This window comes from Trematomus bernacchii, unplaced genomic scaffold, assembly GCF_902827165.1.
Source record: "Trematomus bernacchii unplaced genomic scaffold, fTreBer1.1, whole genome shotgun sequence".
In the NCBI taxonomy this organism is placed as follows: Eukaryota; Metazoa; Chordata; class Actinopteri; order Perciformes; family Nototheniidae; genus Trematomus; species Trematomus bernacchii.
The window spans coordinates 1,009,220-1,023,133 of NW_022987685.1; the positions used below are offsets into that span (position 1 = coordinate 1,009,220).

The following is a 13,914-nucleotide window of genomic DNA, read 5'->3' on the forward strand; positions in this document are numbered from 1 at the left end:
GGGGGGGGGGGGTAAGAGAAGCACACCCACAACCAGAAACTTTTTTATGCTTTATTACAAAACAACATGACAAAAACAATACATGTTTTAAGTTCCACACTCACAAAACGAGGTGATGGTGGAAATTAATTTCACATTCACATGTTCCAGTAGCTGTGAAGGTGAACAGAGACATGTCACCTGTCAGTTTCTTGCATGTTGAGATTTCCACACTGACACGTATCGTCCTGCTGAGCTGTGTGGCAGTGCAGGCAGGGACAGCCCCGTCACTGGAGTCCGTCTGAAGGACTCTCTCCACGGTTCTCTGCTCTCTGACAGCCACATCGCTCTGCCTGAAGCCCAGGATTGATGCTGCATGACGGGACAGTCTGTGGCTCAGTCCTCTGGGTCTGTGGACCTCTGGGATGTCAGCGGTGTGTCAGAGAGAGGAGCAGAAACACAGAGGAAGAGACAGAGGTGCTGAGAGATTCAAAGTGTCAGGAGAATGAGAGAGCAAACAACAACAGGAGTAAAGGAGAAAACAATATGGCTTTTCAATGTCTACACGTGTAGACACATCATCTTTTTTTTAAACATTTAAATTGCGCGACATCACAATCAGCTTGGACTCTTCGTATTTACATTTTATATTATGACACATTTTTCAGCTGTGGCTCTCATCCTGAACGCCTCACAACACTGGTTTCTCCCGCACATGCTTAATAAACGTATCGTATATTTCTCATATATCTCTGTAGTCTCTCTTCATGCCACAGCTCCCGTTTAAAGGCATTTAGTAGTAGCCATTTTGCATCCGTCCTGGGACAGTTCAGTTTGTTTTGAGGATGCTAAATGGCGCATCAACTTTTACATCAACCTTTCATATTGAGCTTTCTTCACACCGAGCCAGTGGTGCTGGTAATTTAAACAAGGTAAAGCTGGCCATCTCCTCCTCTAGTCCTTTTATTCCATCCCCCAATGCGTCTCCCAGCCCCTCATCCACCTCATCCCCAGACTCCCTCGTCCCCAGACTCCCCCTCTCCCCCGTCCTTCCATCCAGCAAATCTGCAGCTAAAATTTCAGAGGTGAGCTTCAGTCCGCTGTTGCTGGTGTTGCAGTTGGAGTACAGGGAGTTCCCGTGGCCATTACTGGGGCTGATCAGGGTGCCGCTGTAACTATTGCCATGGTGACTACCATTCCCATTGTTGCTGAGGAGCGTTGTGGTCGTGTTGGAGGTCACCGTCCCGTTGCGTTTTTCCGTCAGCCTGAATCCATCGGACAGCATGCTGGCGCTGCTCGGGGACTGCGGCGTGGCCGAGGAGCCCAGCAAGTCCCGCCCCTTCTCTGACGACAGCGAATTATCCGGCAGGTGGTGACCCTGGTGGACAATGCTGCGCCGACGGGTCAAGAAGTAGAGGAGGAACGCACCAAACGCTAAACCCAAGAAGAAGAAAAGGATGTAGATGGCCAGCACGTGGCGCCCCCCTGCTGTCACCACCACTCCTCCAGCATTAGGGCCTTCTCGAGTCAGTTGATAGGCTGCTCTGCGGCAGGGGGTCAGTTCTCTGACTCCTGGCCCAGCCTCCTGGAGAATAGCAACATGACACAGAAAAATATGACTTGTTTAATCTCAGTTAAAACAGGTACTTTTAAACTCTGCAGTTTGCAGTTAACTGGGAGTCTTATAGCAGGATACAAATTTAACAGGCTAAATATGCAAAGCTAAGTTTTGAATATATGTTTTGCCTGTGTACCTGGCAGGTGCAAATGTAGTCTCCGAGGCTGTCCTCTGTGACCGTCACCTCCAGGTCAGAGTTGTGCTGCCGGGTGTGTCTGTGGGGGGGGTGCTCCCAGCTGCAGGGCCTGGGAGACAGCTGGACACATGGCAACAGGAGACGCAGACCAAGAGACACTCGCAACTCCCTCATGGACGGACTGCAACGCCCTGGAGGAGACGACACGCAGGGAGCAGAAGAGAAACACACAAGGAGAATATGTTAATGTTACACAGGCTTGAAACATTTTTGCACTATTTCTATTGTTTTCTTTGCCAAAATGACACTGTAGCTTTTTGAATAAAAAATGAAATCACGCTTACCCTCCTCTTTATCACACTTTCTCAAAGCGTTGTCAACCACATCACCTGGACCAGGCCTGGACACACAGAAAACTGGTTATTTTGTACACATAACCAAACCATTTTCCAACCCAATACTGCTGCTGTCTGCCTTTATTTTTACATTTGGAAGGTTTCCAGTTTTATATTCCATCAGTACTCACTCTGCAGTGGTGGGCCTGCAGGCGGCCTCCTCTGTGCTCCAATCACAGCCCAGCCCTCTGGCTCTGGCACACTCTTTACAGTCGGAGTACAGAGTGCAGCCTTCAGCCTGGACCCGAGCCAGAGACAGGGGGCTGCCCACCAGAGCCAGACCCTGCAAACACATGGAGACATTACAGAACCACTGAGCTGCAACACAGAGCAGATGGAAATATGCAGCATGTGTGTGAAGAACTGTGCCAATACCTGGTGCAGTAAGATGTTGTTGACGGGCTCCTGTGAGCTGAACAGAGGAATCTCCTGCAGCAAGGTGGCGTTCTGTCCCACTACCGCCACCCGGTGGAGCTCCCCTCGATCTGCAGCACACAAACACAGAGTTTTGAGTTAATTTCTTCACACTTTCTGTCTTTTTTACTCCCTCCTTTCTTCTGAACCCTGCCTCCCTCTCCTCACCTGTTCCGAGGTGCAGCACTGCTCCCTTCTGCCTTTCTCCGCCTCCCATCTGCGTTACAGCCAGCTTGGTGTATCTGACTCCCTTGCGGACCAGTAGAGGTGCTGCAGTAACGCTGTTCTCCATCAGCGGGTGGTCCCTCACAAAAGTCAACACCTTGTCGGGAAGTTTCAGGGAGGACTCGTAGCCCTCGGCCTTCAAATCGTTGTTCAGACACTAACAAATGTAGAGAGAAGGATAGAAAAAGTCTGAGTTATTTGTATACAATGAAAGGTATTTTATGAAGTAGAGATGCTGATAGTACATATGCAGTAGTTGTGTGGTTGAACAGTTTAGTACCTGTCCAGGTCTTGGTGTGGGGACAGGTTCAGGGTTGATCCAGTCGCAGGTCTTCTTCAGCTCTTTAAAAGGGCCGTCCATCACTTTGCTGATTTCAGCCAGACTGAAAACACACACTGCTGACAACTCCCCATGCTCCCTATGAAGAAGAAAAAGAAATGTTCACATTTTAGGCTATGCTTCTGTTACATTTGGAGGGAAAAGGTTCAATTAAGTTGTTTGATATGAAAAGAATAGTTGACATTTTGGGAAAAACACTTTCCATTTCTAAGGGAGAGTTATCTGAGAATATTTCTCACACTGTACAGTAAATAAGAAACTACAGGCAGGAGACAGTTAGCTTAGCTTAGCATAAAGACAGGAAACATTGCAATCTCTGCTCCCTCTGCCTCCCTAAAAAATCTTCTTTCTCTCCTTTAATAGCTGACAGTTAATTGTCAATGACGCAACCTAAAATGAAAAACTACATTATCAATTAAATTAAAAGTTAAAAGAAGCTCTGTTTTTCCCTCCCCTGCCTGCTCCTTAGCTTACCACTGGGAGGTGAACAGTCCGTAGAACTGAGTGCTGCTGGGGTCTCCCGGTGTGTGTTGCGTGGTGAAGACGTCAGTGAGGATGTTGTAGCGCTGCCCGGTCGGTCTGTCCTCACACACCAGCTGCGCCTTGAGGAAAGTGGTCCAGCGCCGCTGCAGGGTCTTCATCCCTCCCACATCAGACTGAACAGACAGTGGGAGAAGACGAGGAATGAGGCAATTGATCGATCAATCAATCGGTCAATGTATCACTCAATTTAATCGCGATGGGTTACCTTGCAGACTCGTGCCACCCTGGGCACTTTGACTTTGGTGTAGAGGTCGTACTCTTTGGCCACCTCCGTGAAAAAGAAGTAGATTTTGTCGTCGTCCCCTATCGGGTTGTTTTCTGCAGACTCCTCGATGAAGGCTGAGCTCACAAACTCTGGGTCTGAGAAACACACACACACACACACACACACACACACACACACACACACACACACACACACACACACACACACACACACACACACACACACACACACACACACACACACACACACACACACACACACACACACACACACACACACACACACACACACACACACACACACACACACACACACACACACACACACACACACACACACACACACACACACACACACACACACAATTTGACTTTTTCCTGTGGGAAAGTATGACCGTGGCAATTTGAAGTGGCAGTGTGTCACTGTGTGTCCTATGGGCTTTCAGTGTGTCTCACCACTCAGCCAGTTGATGGATCGCTCAGTTCGGATGCGCTCCTGCTCAGCGCCTGTTGCCCGGGAGATGTCGAATAACGTTCCCAGGAAGTTACTGGTGGCTGCTGTGTAAAGGGTACCACCTAGACACAAGAGAGAGGAAGTAAGTTAGTTTATCCCTCAGATTAGCCTGATATTAAAGCAGATTATTGAGTGTAACATTCAGTGGTACTGACTCACCTGCCATGACAGCTGTGTAATGCTGACTGGGCTCAAACGGACACTTCCCCTTCCCTGTCTCCATCTTCACTCCTCCATCCTCAACTTTCTCCAGGGTGAAGGAGGTGATCTCCTGCAGGACGACAAGAGTAGGAATAGTTAGAACTACAATAGGGAAATATCAAATAAATAAAGGTTATATTGTAGATAATATTTTTTCACAGCTGTCTTTTGTTTGTTATGTCCTCCATCCTCCATCTTTTTACAGTGAGTTAAATATTTTGAGTTTCGTCTGATTGTCTGCTTAAAATGTCACAATAAACTACTGTTGACTTGCACTTCACAATTTTCTTCGTACTGAGTGTGACAGTGGAGCCTAAAAAAATAATACGTTTGCATAGTAGGATAGCTATATATTTGTGTGTGTGTGTTTATGTACTCTTCTGCCCGTCCCCTTGGTGAAGGATTTTGGTGTGAATGAGTGTGGGAACTTGTCACAGAGATTCATTTGCAGCTATCAATGCCCATAATGAAGGTGCAAACACACACAGAGACATGCAAGCGAACACACACACCAGTTTGGAGTTATAGCACACTGCAGCTGTCTGACAGATCCTGAGGCACAGATCTGCCTGATAAAGTGTCCTTCAAATATGAATTCATACATGCAACACAAACATACACTTTACAAAACACAAAGGAAAAACGGACCAGGAAGGCACACTGGGGGTCGAAGGCGTAGGTGCCACACACGTAGATGCGTCCATCGCCCAGAAACTCCAGCAGACGGATGTAGTTATTACAGTCAACCTGCAGGGGGAGACAAACACCCAGGAATAGTATTATTAACATCCGGATTTAACTTTATAAAGATTTTAAATAATAGTTTATGTATAAATTATAACATGAAATAAAAACTTTTTTTTAATAATTGTAAGACAAATAAGTGATATATTTATTGAATGTATACATTTAAATAAATACAAATATGTATTATAAATATTTATATTAATAATCGAATATATATATATTTATGAATAGTCAAAATAATTGTAATATTATCATCTGTAGCCTAAATTAGCTTATTTACCCAGTGTAGGGGAATACAAAGAGAGGTTAAAATATATAACTGCATTATTCTTTAAATTGATATTGCTATTGTGATTTCTAGTTTTAAAACAAAAATAATATTTTTTTTTCCCGTGAACAGAAGTATTAACCACATTGAGCTTTGGGATAAAGGTTGCAGTAGACTCTGAGAGCAGCTGGAGTATTAATGAATGTGATTGGAAATAGGAGACCCCCACTGATGGGAGAGACACTTGAGACCCCCTTTGCTACCAGCAGAGACCATCCATACTTACTCATACTGTACTAACATGCATGCAAACGGCCTCATTTTCATTCATTAATGACCCATACAAATTCACATATGCAGTCCTTGTAGGTCTCATAAATACAGAACATAGATGATGTATTTGTTGAGCTCTCCTCTGTGTACACACACATACTGAGTCCACAGAGAGTATGGAAAAACACCCCCATTGTTCCTCCCCAGTTAGCATGAAACCATGACGCAGCCAGTTTTTAGTGAGCGTCTGCGTGCGTGCCATCTTGGATGAGCTCCAGGCCTGAGTCACCTTCACCCCCGGGACCTGATCTTCTCTGATGGCCAAATTATGACACCCAAATCAGCCCCACCCCCCCACCATGCCACCACCCTGTCCCCTGAGACAGACGCAGGGCCAGAGACGAAGAGAGCTCAGGATGACAACAATGGGATCAGTTTGGGATTAGATATTTCATTGGTCCGAATTAACCTCATTCATACTAATAAGATTAATTCACAATCTGGCATGGATTGAATCAAATGACTCTATTCTGTTCAAGTCTTTTATATGTCAGTGTGTTGGAGATTATAATTAGAAATACTTATATTTCTTATGTTAAAAGCTCTCCTTTTCTCCAAGAGGTATGTACTCCTCATCTATAACCATATCAAGAAAACTCTGAATGGTGTTACTCTCTGCCTGGTGTGTTGTTAGGCAACTGCTTGTTAACACTTTAGCTAAATCCACTTATTATCATGTGTGAATGATTTGTTTAAAGGCTGTCAGGCTGCCCTGAAGTGGCCCAAAATATCAAAATGGAATAATAAAAAGGTGGATAAGCTCCTCTCTTTGAGTTGCAACAAAACCAAAAGTGTTTTATTTCTGTATGTTAACCTTTACACGGTGGCTTTCTACAATCAAATTGTCATCATTCATTACACCCAGAGTGTACAAGAATATTATTGGGCTGTGTGTCAATCAGTCCAAAGCTATTACCACTGTAGGTGTTGAAGGGCAGCACACACCTGGACATATTCTCCAATCAACACCCAGTAATAATAACAGATGAGTCAACAATTGTTTGAATTCACTTTGGTCTAGCCTTCCTTTGTAGTTTCACAAGAGACATGTATGATGCCTTGCTCTGCCTTATGATCAATGTTGACGACACCAGCAAAGTACTATTTTATCTTTTGCAACATCGCAGATGTCCTACGCTTAGTAACATCCTGCTGATAGCTACTGAGCATTGTGCAACCCTGCCAACTTACCCTGATGTGTGTCACTCACTCATCCACTCACACACACACACACACACACACACACACACACACACACACACACACACACACACACACACACACACACACACACACACACACACACACACACACACACACACACACACACACACACACACACACACACACACACACACACACACACACACACACACACACACACACACACACACACACACACACACACACACACACACACACACACACACACACACACGTCTCTATGGGTAAAATTCAAGGTAGTTTCTTGTTGAGTCTAGTTTCTTGTATCCTGCTCTGTATTTCTCTCTTTCTTTGTCTTGCAACAATGCTCCTCATCCTTCCTTACTCACTCACTTGTCTAGCGTCCTTCCACTTCCTGTTTCCTTCCCTCTCTCCACTTATTTGTAATCCTTCTGACTCACATGTAATCTTGTAATCAATGTCTTCTCAGTGAACACACAGCCCTTTTCTTTCCGGCCTTCATCAGTTGTTCACCTCAACAGAAAGCTCATTATGATTGTACAAAATGGGTCAAACCAAATTACACTTCCTTCTGTTAATACTGATAATAGGAGGCTACATTTTCAACCCAATTCTCTTCTAAAACTTTCAGTGTATGATTAGTTTACTGTAAGCAATTTGGTTGATGTCCTATTGTAGTCCCAGCATAATGAAATGTACAGCTTGAGTGTACAGTACGCTCTATTTAATCAGTTTTCATACACAGATACTGGGCATCTGTGACTTCACATACACCCCTCTGACACTCATTCTGTATCACACACACACACACACACACACACACACACCCCTGATGAGGTTTTGGCAGCCGTCCCAGAACTTCGCATCCGATGCCTAGCAGCACGGGGTTTTGACACACACACACACACACACACACACACACACACACACACACACACACACACACACACACACACACACACACACACACACACACACACACACACACACACACACACACACACACACACACACACACACACACACACACACACACACACACACACACACACACACACACACACACACACACACACACATTTTGGAGCATAAAATATAGGCCCATGACATCACACATTTCAAATCTCTATGGGCCACTTGTATTGAGTAAGTTATTCCTAAAATGAATAATATTACAGAGGGTCATCAAGTTTCAGGACACCACAATTGTGCACAAAATTGTAAAAATGATCTAGGCATCACTTAGCCAAACAACCTTTTACTTTAAGAACTGAACCTTATTTTACATGAAGAAGGCGTGTGAGGGGAAAACACACACACAGCTCTCACCTCAGTTTTTCCCTTTGCTACACAAGACCTCCTCTTCTCCTCCGGCACATCCCAAACAATCTGAAATGAGAGGAGAGAGAGACAGAAGTGGGTAAGGCATGGTCATTGCTCATCAAAAGCTGATTAGTAATCAGTGTTTAGACTCATCACAGCACTCGCACAAAGAGCCCTTTTTTTCCTGGTAAATTAGCTCAACAGTGGTGGACATCTCTTGAAGGAAGTAAATAGGATATATGATATCTAAAGGCCAAACCTGACACCGCATCTTTTGTTTATTTCCCTATGATCCCCCATTAGTATTGAGAACCATTAAAGGACATTTATTTGTATTTCTTGCACAGAGTTGACCAGTAGGAAGCCAAAGCAAGGAGCAATTTAGCTTAGCTTAGCATGGACTGGAGGATAGGAAGCGGAGGGAACAGCTTGAGTTTTTCCAAATGTAGAAAATAAACCAGACCCTTTAAAGATGACTTATCAAGCTATTAAAGCCTAGCTTCATATTAAGCATACAGCATTGAGTGGCATTGATCTTCTCATCCAAATATTTGTATCTCCAGAAATGTTTAATGTACCTTTTACTCTCTGTTCCTGGTTGGTTTAATTCATTCGTCAGCCTAATATGAACCTATGTGATCCTCCAAATCAGTTCAACAATGTTGATAATATAATATGACAAATGTATTGACCCCTCACTAGCACACATGCTTCCTACCTTTCGGGGCACTTGGTTCAGGTTGTTGGTGTCCACAGATAGGATGGCATCCCTGGCTCCGAGGAACAGCACGCCTGATGAGCGGTCCAGCAGGAAGGTGCTGAAGTTCCCCACATCCTGGAATTTATGCGGACCAAGTATGTTGTCTGTGGACCAAGAGAAAGAGAGGGGGTTAGATTTCCAGGATGAAAGAGAAGTCAATGCTGCTGTCAAACATCACACAAATAATGCACTTAGAGAGCTGGGGACGACAAGAGTTTTAGTAGTACTTTCTTTGGCCATGTAAGAATAAATAGTTGACGAGATTAATCCCCACCATTTCCCAGAAAGAGGTTCAAAGAGATAAAGAGATGAGGGATGAGAGTAACCCTTGTTTCAGCCTGGTCTCTCTCACAATCACTACAGATTAACTCCTCTAATCCCTCTCTGTCCAAGTCTTTATTTTCTCTGTTTTTGAGGGTTTTCTGTGTCACATTCACAAACACCCACTCGACTCTGTTTCTCTTCTTTTTTATCTATCAACTTTCCTCTAGGTTTCCATCTATCTGCCTTAATGTTTCACACTTATGTAGAATGAAATCCACTGCTGAAGATAAATACAAAAAAGGCATAATATTGACTAAATAATGTAATCATCTTTTACATTAAACATGATGTGTAATCTCAGAAAAAAAATGTTTTAAATCTCAAAACTATCCCATTAATTCAATCACGAAAGCAACAGCGAAACCTTCTCTATCATCCACTACAGTACAAATCAATGTGTGTGTGTGTGTGTGTGTGTGTGTGTGTGTGTGTGTGTGTGTGTGTGTGTGTGTGTGTGTGTGTGTGTGTGTGTGTCTCAGCTTCTCAGAGGAAAGAGCACAGCTGTGTACTGAACTTCAGTGGAGTGCTAGTGAGAGAGCAAGAGTGTGTGTGTGTGTGTGTGTGTGTGTGTGTGTGTGTGTGTGTGTGTGTGTGTGTGTGTGTGTGTGTGTGTGTGTGTGTGTGTGTGTGTGTGTGTGTGTGTATAAAGGATTTAGCAGGTTTTTTTGAAGACCGTCATCAAAAAACACCAGACATTTTCAGAAAAATAACATAAAATTCAAAAAATGGATCTAGTTATTGGTTTCCGAGTTGTACTACTTCCCAGTCAAATACACATACACACACACCCCTAGCACACACTGCAAACTGACAGATGAGGTAATCGTGGATAGATGAATAACTAATGCTAATAAATGACGCCTAATTTAACCTCAAACGAAGAAACAGGAGCTATGGATTATAACACATTACTCACTACACTATTACTCAGTGTATTTGCACAATCCAACACTAACTGGAGCATGACTGATGACAGTAACAAGCCTACGATTAACACAAACAAAGGCAGACTCACAAATGAAAATAAGATAAAGTGTTAATCATCAATTACACAAATGTGGTGTAGATTAAGGTGTATTTCATGTCTAACAAAGTACAAATTAATCATTGTTGTTATATTACAGTAGAATCATATGGCATCAAAAACCCAGTCAAATCAGCTGAAATCTCAAGCTACACTGATGGATCTATGGAACAGTTCAAACTATTGATTACAATAATGTACATCAAATGTGCACATTTAAGAAAATGTACAGAAAATATATATTTGAAAGATAACAAATATCCTATTATATTTAGATAACATGATCTGTTTAAGTTTATGATTCTGAATGTATGATGCTGAAGTTCTTAGCTAACATGCTAACAACTTTGTTCTGATAAATCACTAACAAAGCTTTTAACAGCATATGTTGTTGCTGTGTGTCACATCACATTTTGGTTAAGATATTTTAACCTTTGTCTCTTAAGCAGCCATATTATCCTCTATAAAACACATTTACACACTCTATTTCCATTAATGGTAGATAGGAAACAGATGTCTGATGGCCTTTTCTAACTCGCCTAATAATTCAGAGAAAAGGAGAGAACAAAAACACACACCCTGTATTATTCTGCATGTGGAGATGATGAGGTGATGTAACACAATCATAGAGGAGAGTGTTCAACAGCAAACAGGAAGTGCATTAGTTTAAAATCCCTCATTCATCTTTAAAATACAGATAATAATTACTTTCCCAAATTACACGAAAGACAAAATATTTTCAGGAAAATCCTTCTAGTGACATAACCCCCAATTTGGCAGCTGTCGACTAAAAGATGAAAACTCGTACAATCTGTCTCTCTATGGTGGCTGCCACTCAAAGTACCATGTCAGGATATTTTTTGATAAATGGCACTCGTCGCTGACATGGTTTTCCACTTAGAGCCTGTCTGTGTTGTTCTGTGAGGAGAAAAAAAGATCCCAGCACTCTGACATCTGCCTGTATCTGAATCACAGACATGTCCTCTCCCCTGCCTCCATCAGTCTGCGTCTGCTGCCCGTAACATTTCACATGAATGTCATTTCTCATTCACTAAGAAGCCATCTGTTTGGATAAAAGCCTGCAGGCAGTCAAATAGCAAGCCGTAGCTCTGATTTGCTCACTGAGGGCCTGCACTTCCTGAATATCAGCCAATGTGAGGAGGGGGATCGCAGTCTGTTAAAGCAAATATGACAGACAGAAGTAGACACACACATTTGTTTAAATGTTTACTACAAAGCTTCTGGAAGTTTAGCTTGGTTGCCCTTAATCAATGTTTCTGAATTGTCCCTTTTCACTTTCAGCTCCGAGCTAATAAAATAAACACTTCCCTTCTCAATCTGTCAATCAAATCTCTTCAAATAAAAGATCATCAGAGACTTGTAAGCTTTTCATAATTTCGTCCCTTTTGTCGCCTTTTCATCTATACATCTTTTCATCTGCCTTCAGCTTGACATCGTCAAAAGACTTCTTCAATCTCACTCTACAGCCTGTCTCACTGCCGCTCTGACACACACATGCATCAACACACACACAGCAGAGAAGACATGAGCGCTTGTGACACAGGCCAAAGGCAAGGTCTGCAGAGATGTCCTTGTGAACACGACGACACACACACACACACGCAGGCGGTGGCACCACCTGCTGTGCACCCTAATGTAGAGAAATGATTCCTAGAGCTATACCATCTGCCCTTCTCACACAGACAGACACCGATAACAGACACACACTAAAGAAGAGACCTGACGCATGCCTCGGGACGAAATATGTCATGCAATTTACATCCCCCATTTCTCTTTTGTCTTCATGATGACATGCATAGCTGATTGTTAGATGCACTTTAGGAATACATTGGAATTGACATGTGTCACAGGAAGACAGGACGCTCTGCAGGTTGGGTAAACGCCTCCTTTTTTTCAGCGTGGGCCTCGAAGCTCACAGAGTATCGAATATCATCTCCCTGTCTTTGTGGCCCTGACATACAGAAGCCATTCATGTGTGATGTGTGTATGTGGAGATGTGCATATTGTCAATTATCAAAAAGACACATGTTGCAACATAGAAGAACAAATGTAATTCTAGTGAGACTGAACCAAAATACTAAATTTGCAGGCCTGAAAAACCAAAGAAAGACACTAAACATCTCCGTAGCGCAAAGGGACATTTCATTTTTGGATGATATTTTAGTCTCATTTCACATTATAGACCTATGTGATCTATTTTTTATAAAAGAGTATTGATTAGTGCAGCTTTAACATGGATCTATAAGAACAGGCCTACCCCACAGTGTGTAATCCCTGGATGAATTAATATTTTAAAATAGAGCAGTGGTTATTAAAGTGCTTCACGGATGCTTCTGGGACGGTTAACAAAAAGCAGGATTAAACAGAAAATGAAGAACTGCGCATTGAAAATAATTCGGATGATGTGTCTAGAAAACCTGGCGACCCTATACATGCTGAGAAAAAACTAAAATCACACCCAGGGTATAATTTTAAAAAGCGACTGGTGTGAGTATAAATGAATAAGTAGTCCTAAAATACAGAATCCTCTCCCCTGCCATGAATCATTCATTCATTATACATTAAACATGACTGAGAGGCAGCCAGGGAGAGAGACCGTGTGTGTGTGTGTGTGTGTGTATATGTGTGTGTGTGTGTGTGTGTGTGTGTGTGTGTGTGTGTGTGTGTGTGTGTGTGTGTGTGTGTGTGTGTGTGTGCACGCGTCCATGTCCATTAAGGGTTTAATAAACTGGCTCTTGCTCCAGGGGACCAACCCTGGTCTCTGGCTGCAGGGCATTGTGGGATGGGACCAACCAGGAAGTGATAAATTATACACCTCCCTCCTCCATGTGTCAATCAAAACTGACAGGATGGAGAGAAACGATGCACACACACATACACACCTGCCCCCACAGTCTCACACACACACAGCCTCAACCCCTTCACTGAGAGAGGACACAGCTGCGCACACACGTGCACACACACACACACACACACACACACACACACACACACACACACACACACACACACACACACACACACACACACACACACACACACACACACACACACACACACACACACACACACACACACACACACACACACACACACACACACACACACACACACACATATACTGTATAGTGCCATCATGCACTCCTCTCAATGCTATTTTCCAGCTGCTGTTTCCTCTGTATTGTCTGCAGCAGCCAGACTCCACAGGTTAAAAGAATACATCAGCTAATGTTCCCATTAGTTAGCATGTTCCCCTCCTCCACGCTAACACATCATCATAATGATGAGCGATAGCAGACAAGTAGCATCATCTGAAGTGAGACGACCCTTCTTTGAGTT

At 43.2% G+C, this 13,914-nt stretch overlaps 1 protein-coding gene across 1 annotated transcript in view; it reads right to left on the minus strand.

Annotated features, from left to right (window-relative positions):
• Window positions 1–37: 37 nt before the first annotated feature.
• Window positions 38–13,914, minus strand: part of sema4f (sema domain, immunoglobulin domain (Ig), transmembrane domain (TM) and short cytoplasmic domain, (semaphorin) 4F) — a 48,684-nt gene continuing 34,807 nt past the window's right edge. The window contains exons 2-15 of the mRNA XM_034136664.1: window positions 9,165–9,310; window positions 8,453–8,512; window positions 5,239–5,337; window positions 4,549–4,660; window positions 4,332–4,451; window positions 3,856–4,010; window positions 3,582–3,763; window positions 3,048–3,186; window positions 2,711–2,924; window positions 2,504–2,613; window positions 2,260–2,411; window positions 2,078–2,133; window positions 1,734–1,924; window positions 38–1,564 (exon numbers count right to left, since the gene is read on the minus strand). Coding sequence (XP_033992555.1) covers window positions 860–1,564; window positions 1,734–1,924; window positions 2,078–2,133; window positions 2,260–2,411; window positions 2,504–2,613; window positions 2,711–2,924; window positions 3,048–3,186; window positions 3,582–3,763; window positions 3,856–4,010; window positions 4,332–4,451; window positions 4,549–4,660; window positions 5,239–5,337; window positions 8,453–8,512; window positions 9,165–9,310 — 2,441 coding nt within the window. The 3' untranslated portion in view covers window positions 38–859. The remainder of the gene's footprint in view (window positions 1,565–1,733; window positions 1,925–2,077; window positions 2,134–2,259; window positions 2,412–2,503; window positions 2,614–2,710; window positions 2,925–3,047; window positions 3,187–3,581; window positions 3,764–3,855; window positions 4,011–4,331; window positions 4,452–4,548; window positions 4,661–5,238; window positions 5,338–8,452; window positions 8,513–9,164; window positions 9,311–13,914) is intronic.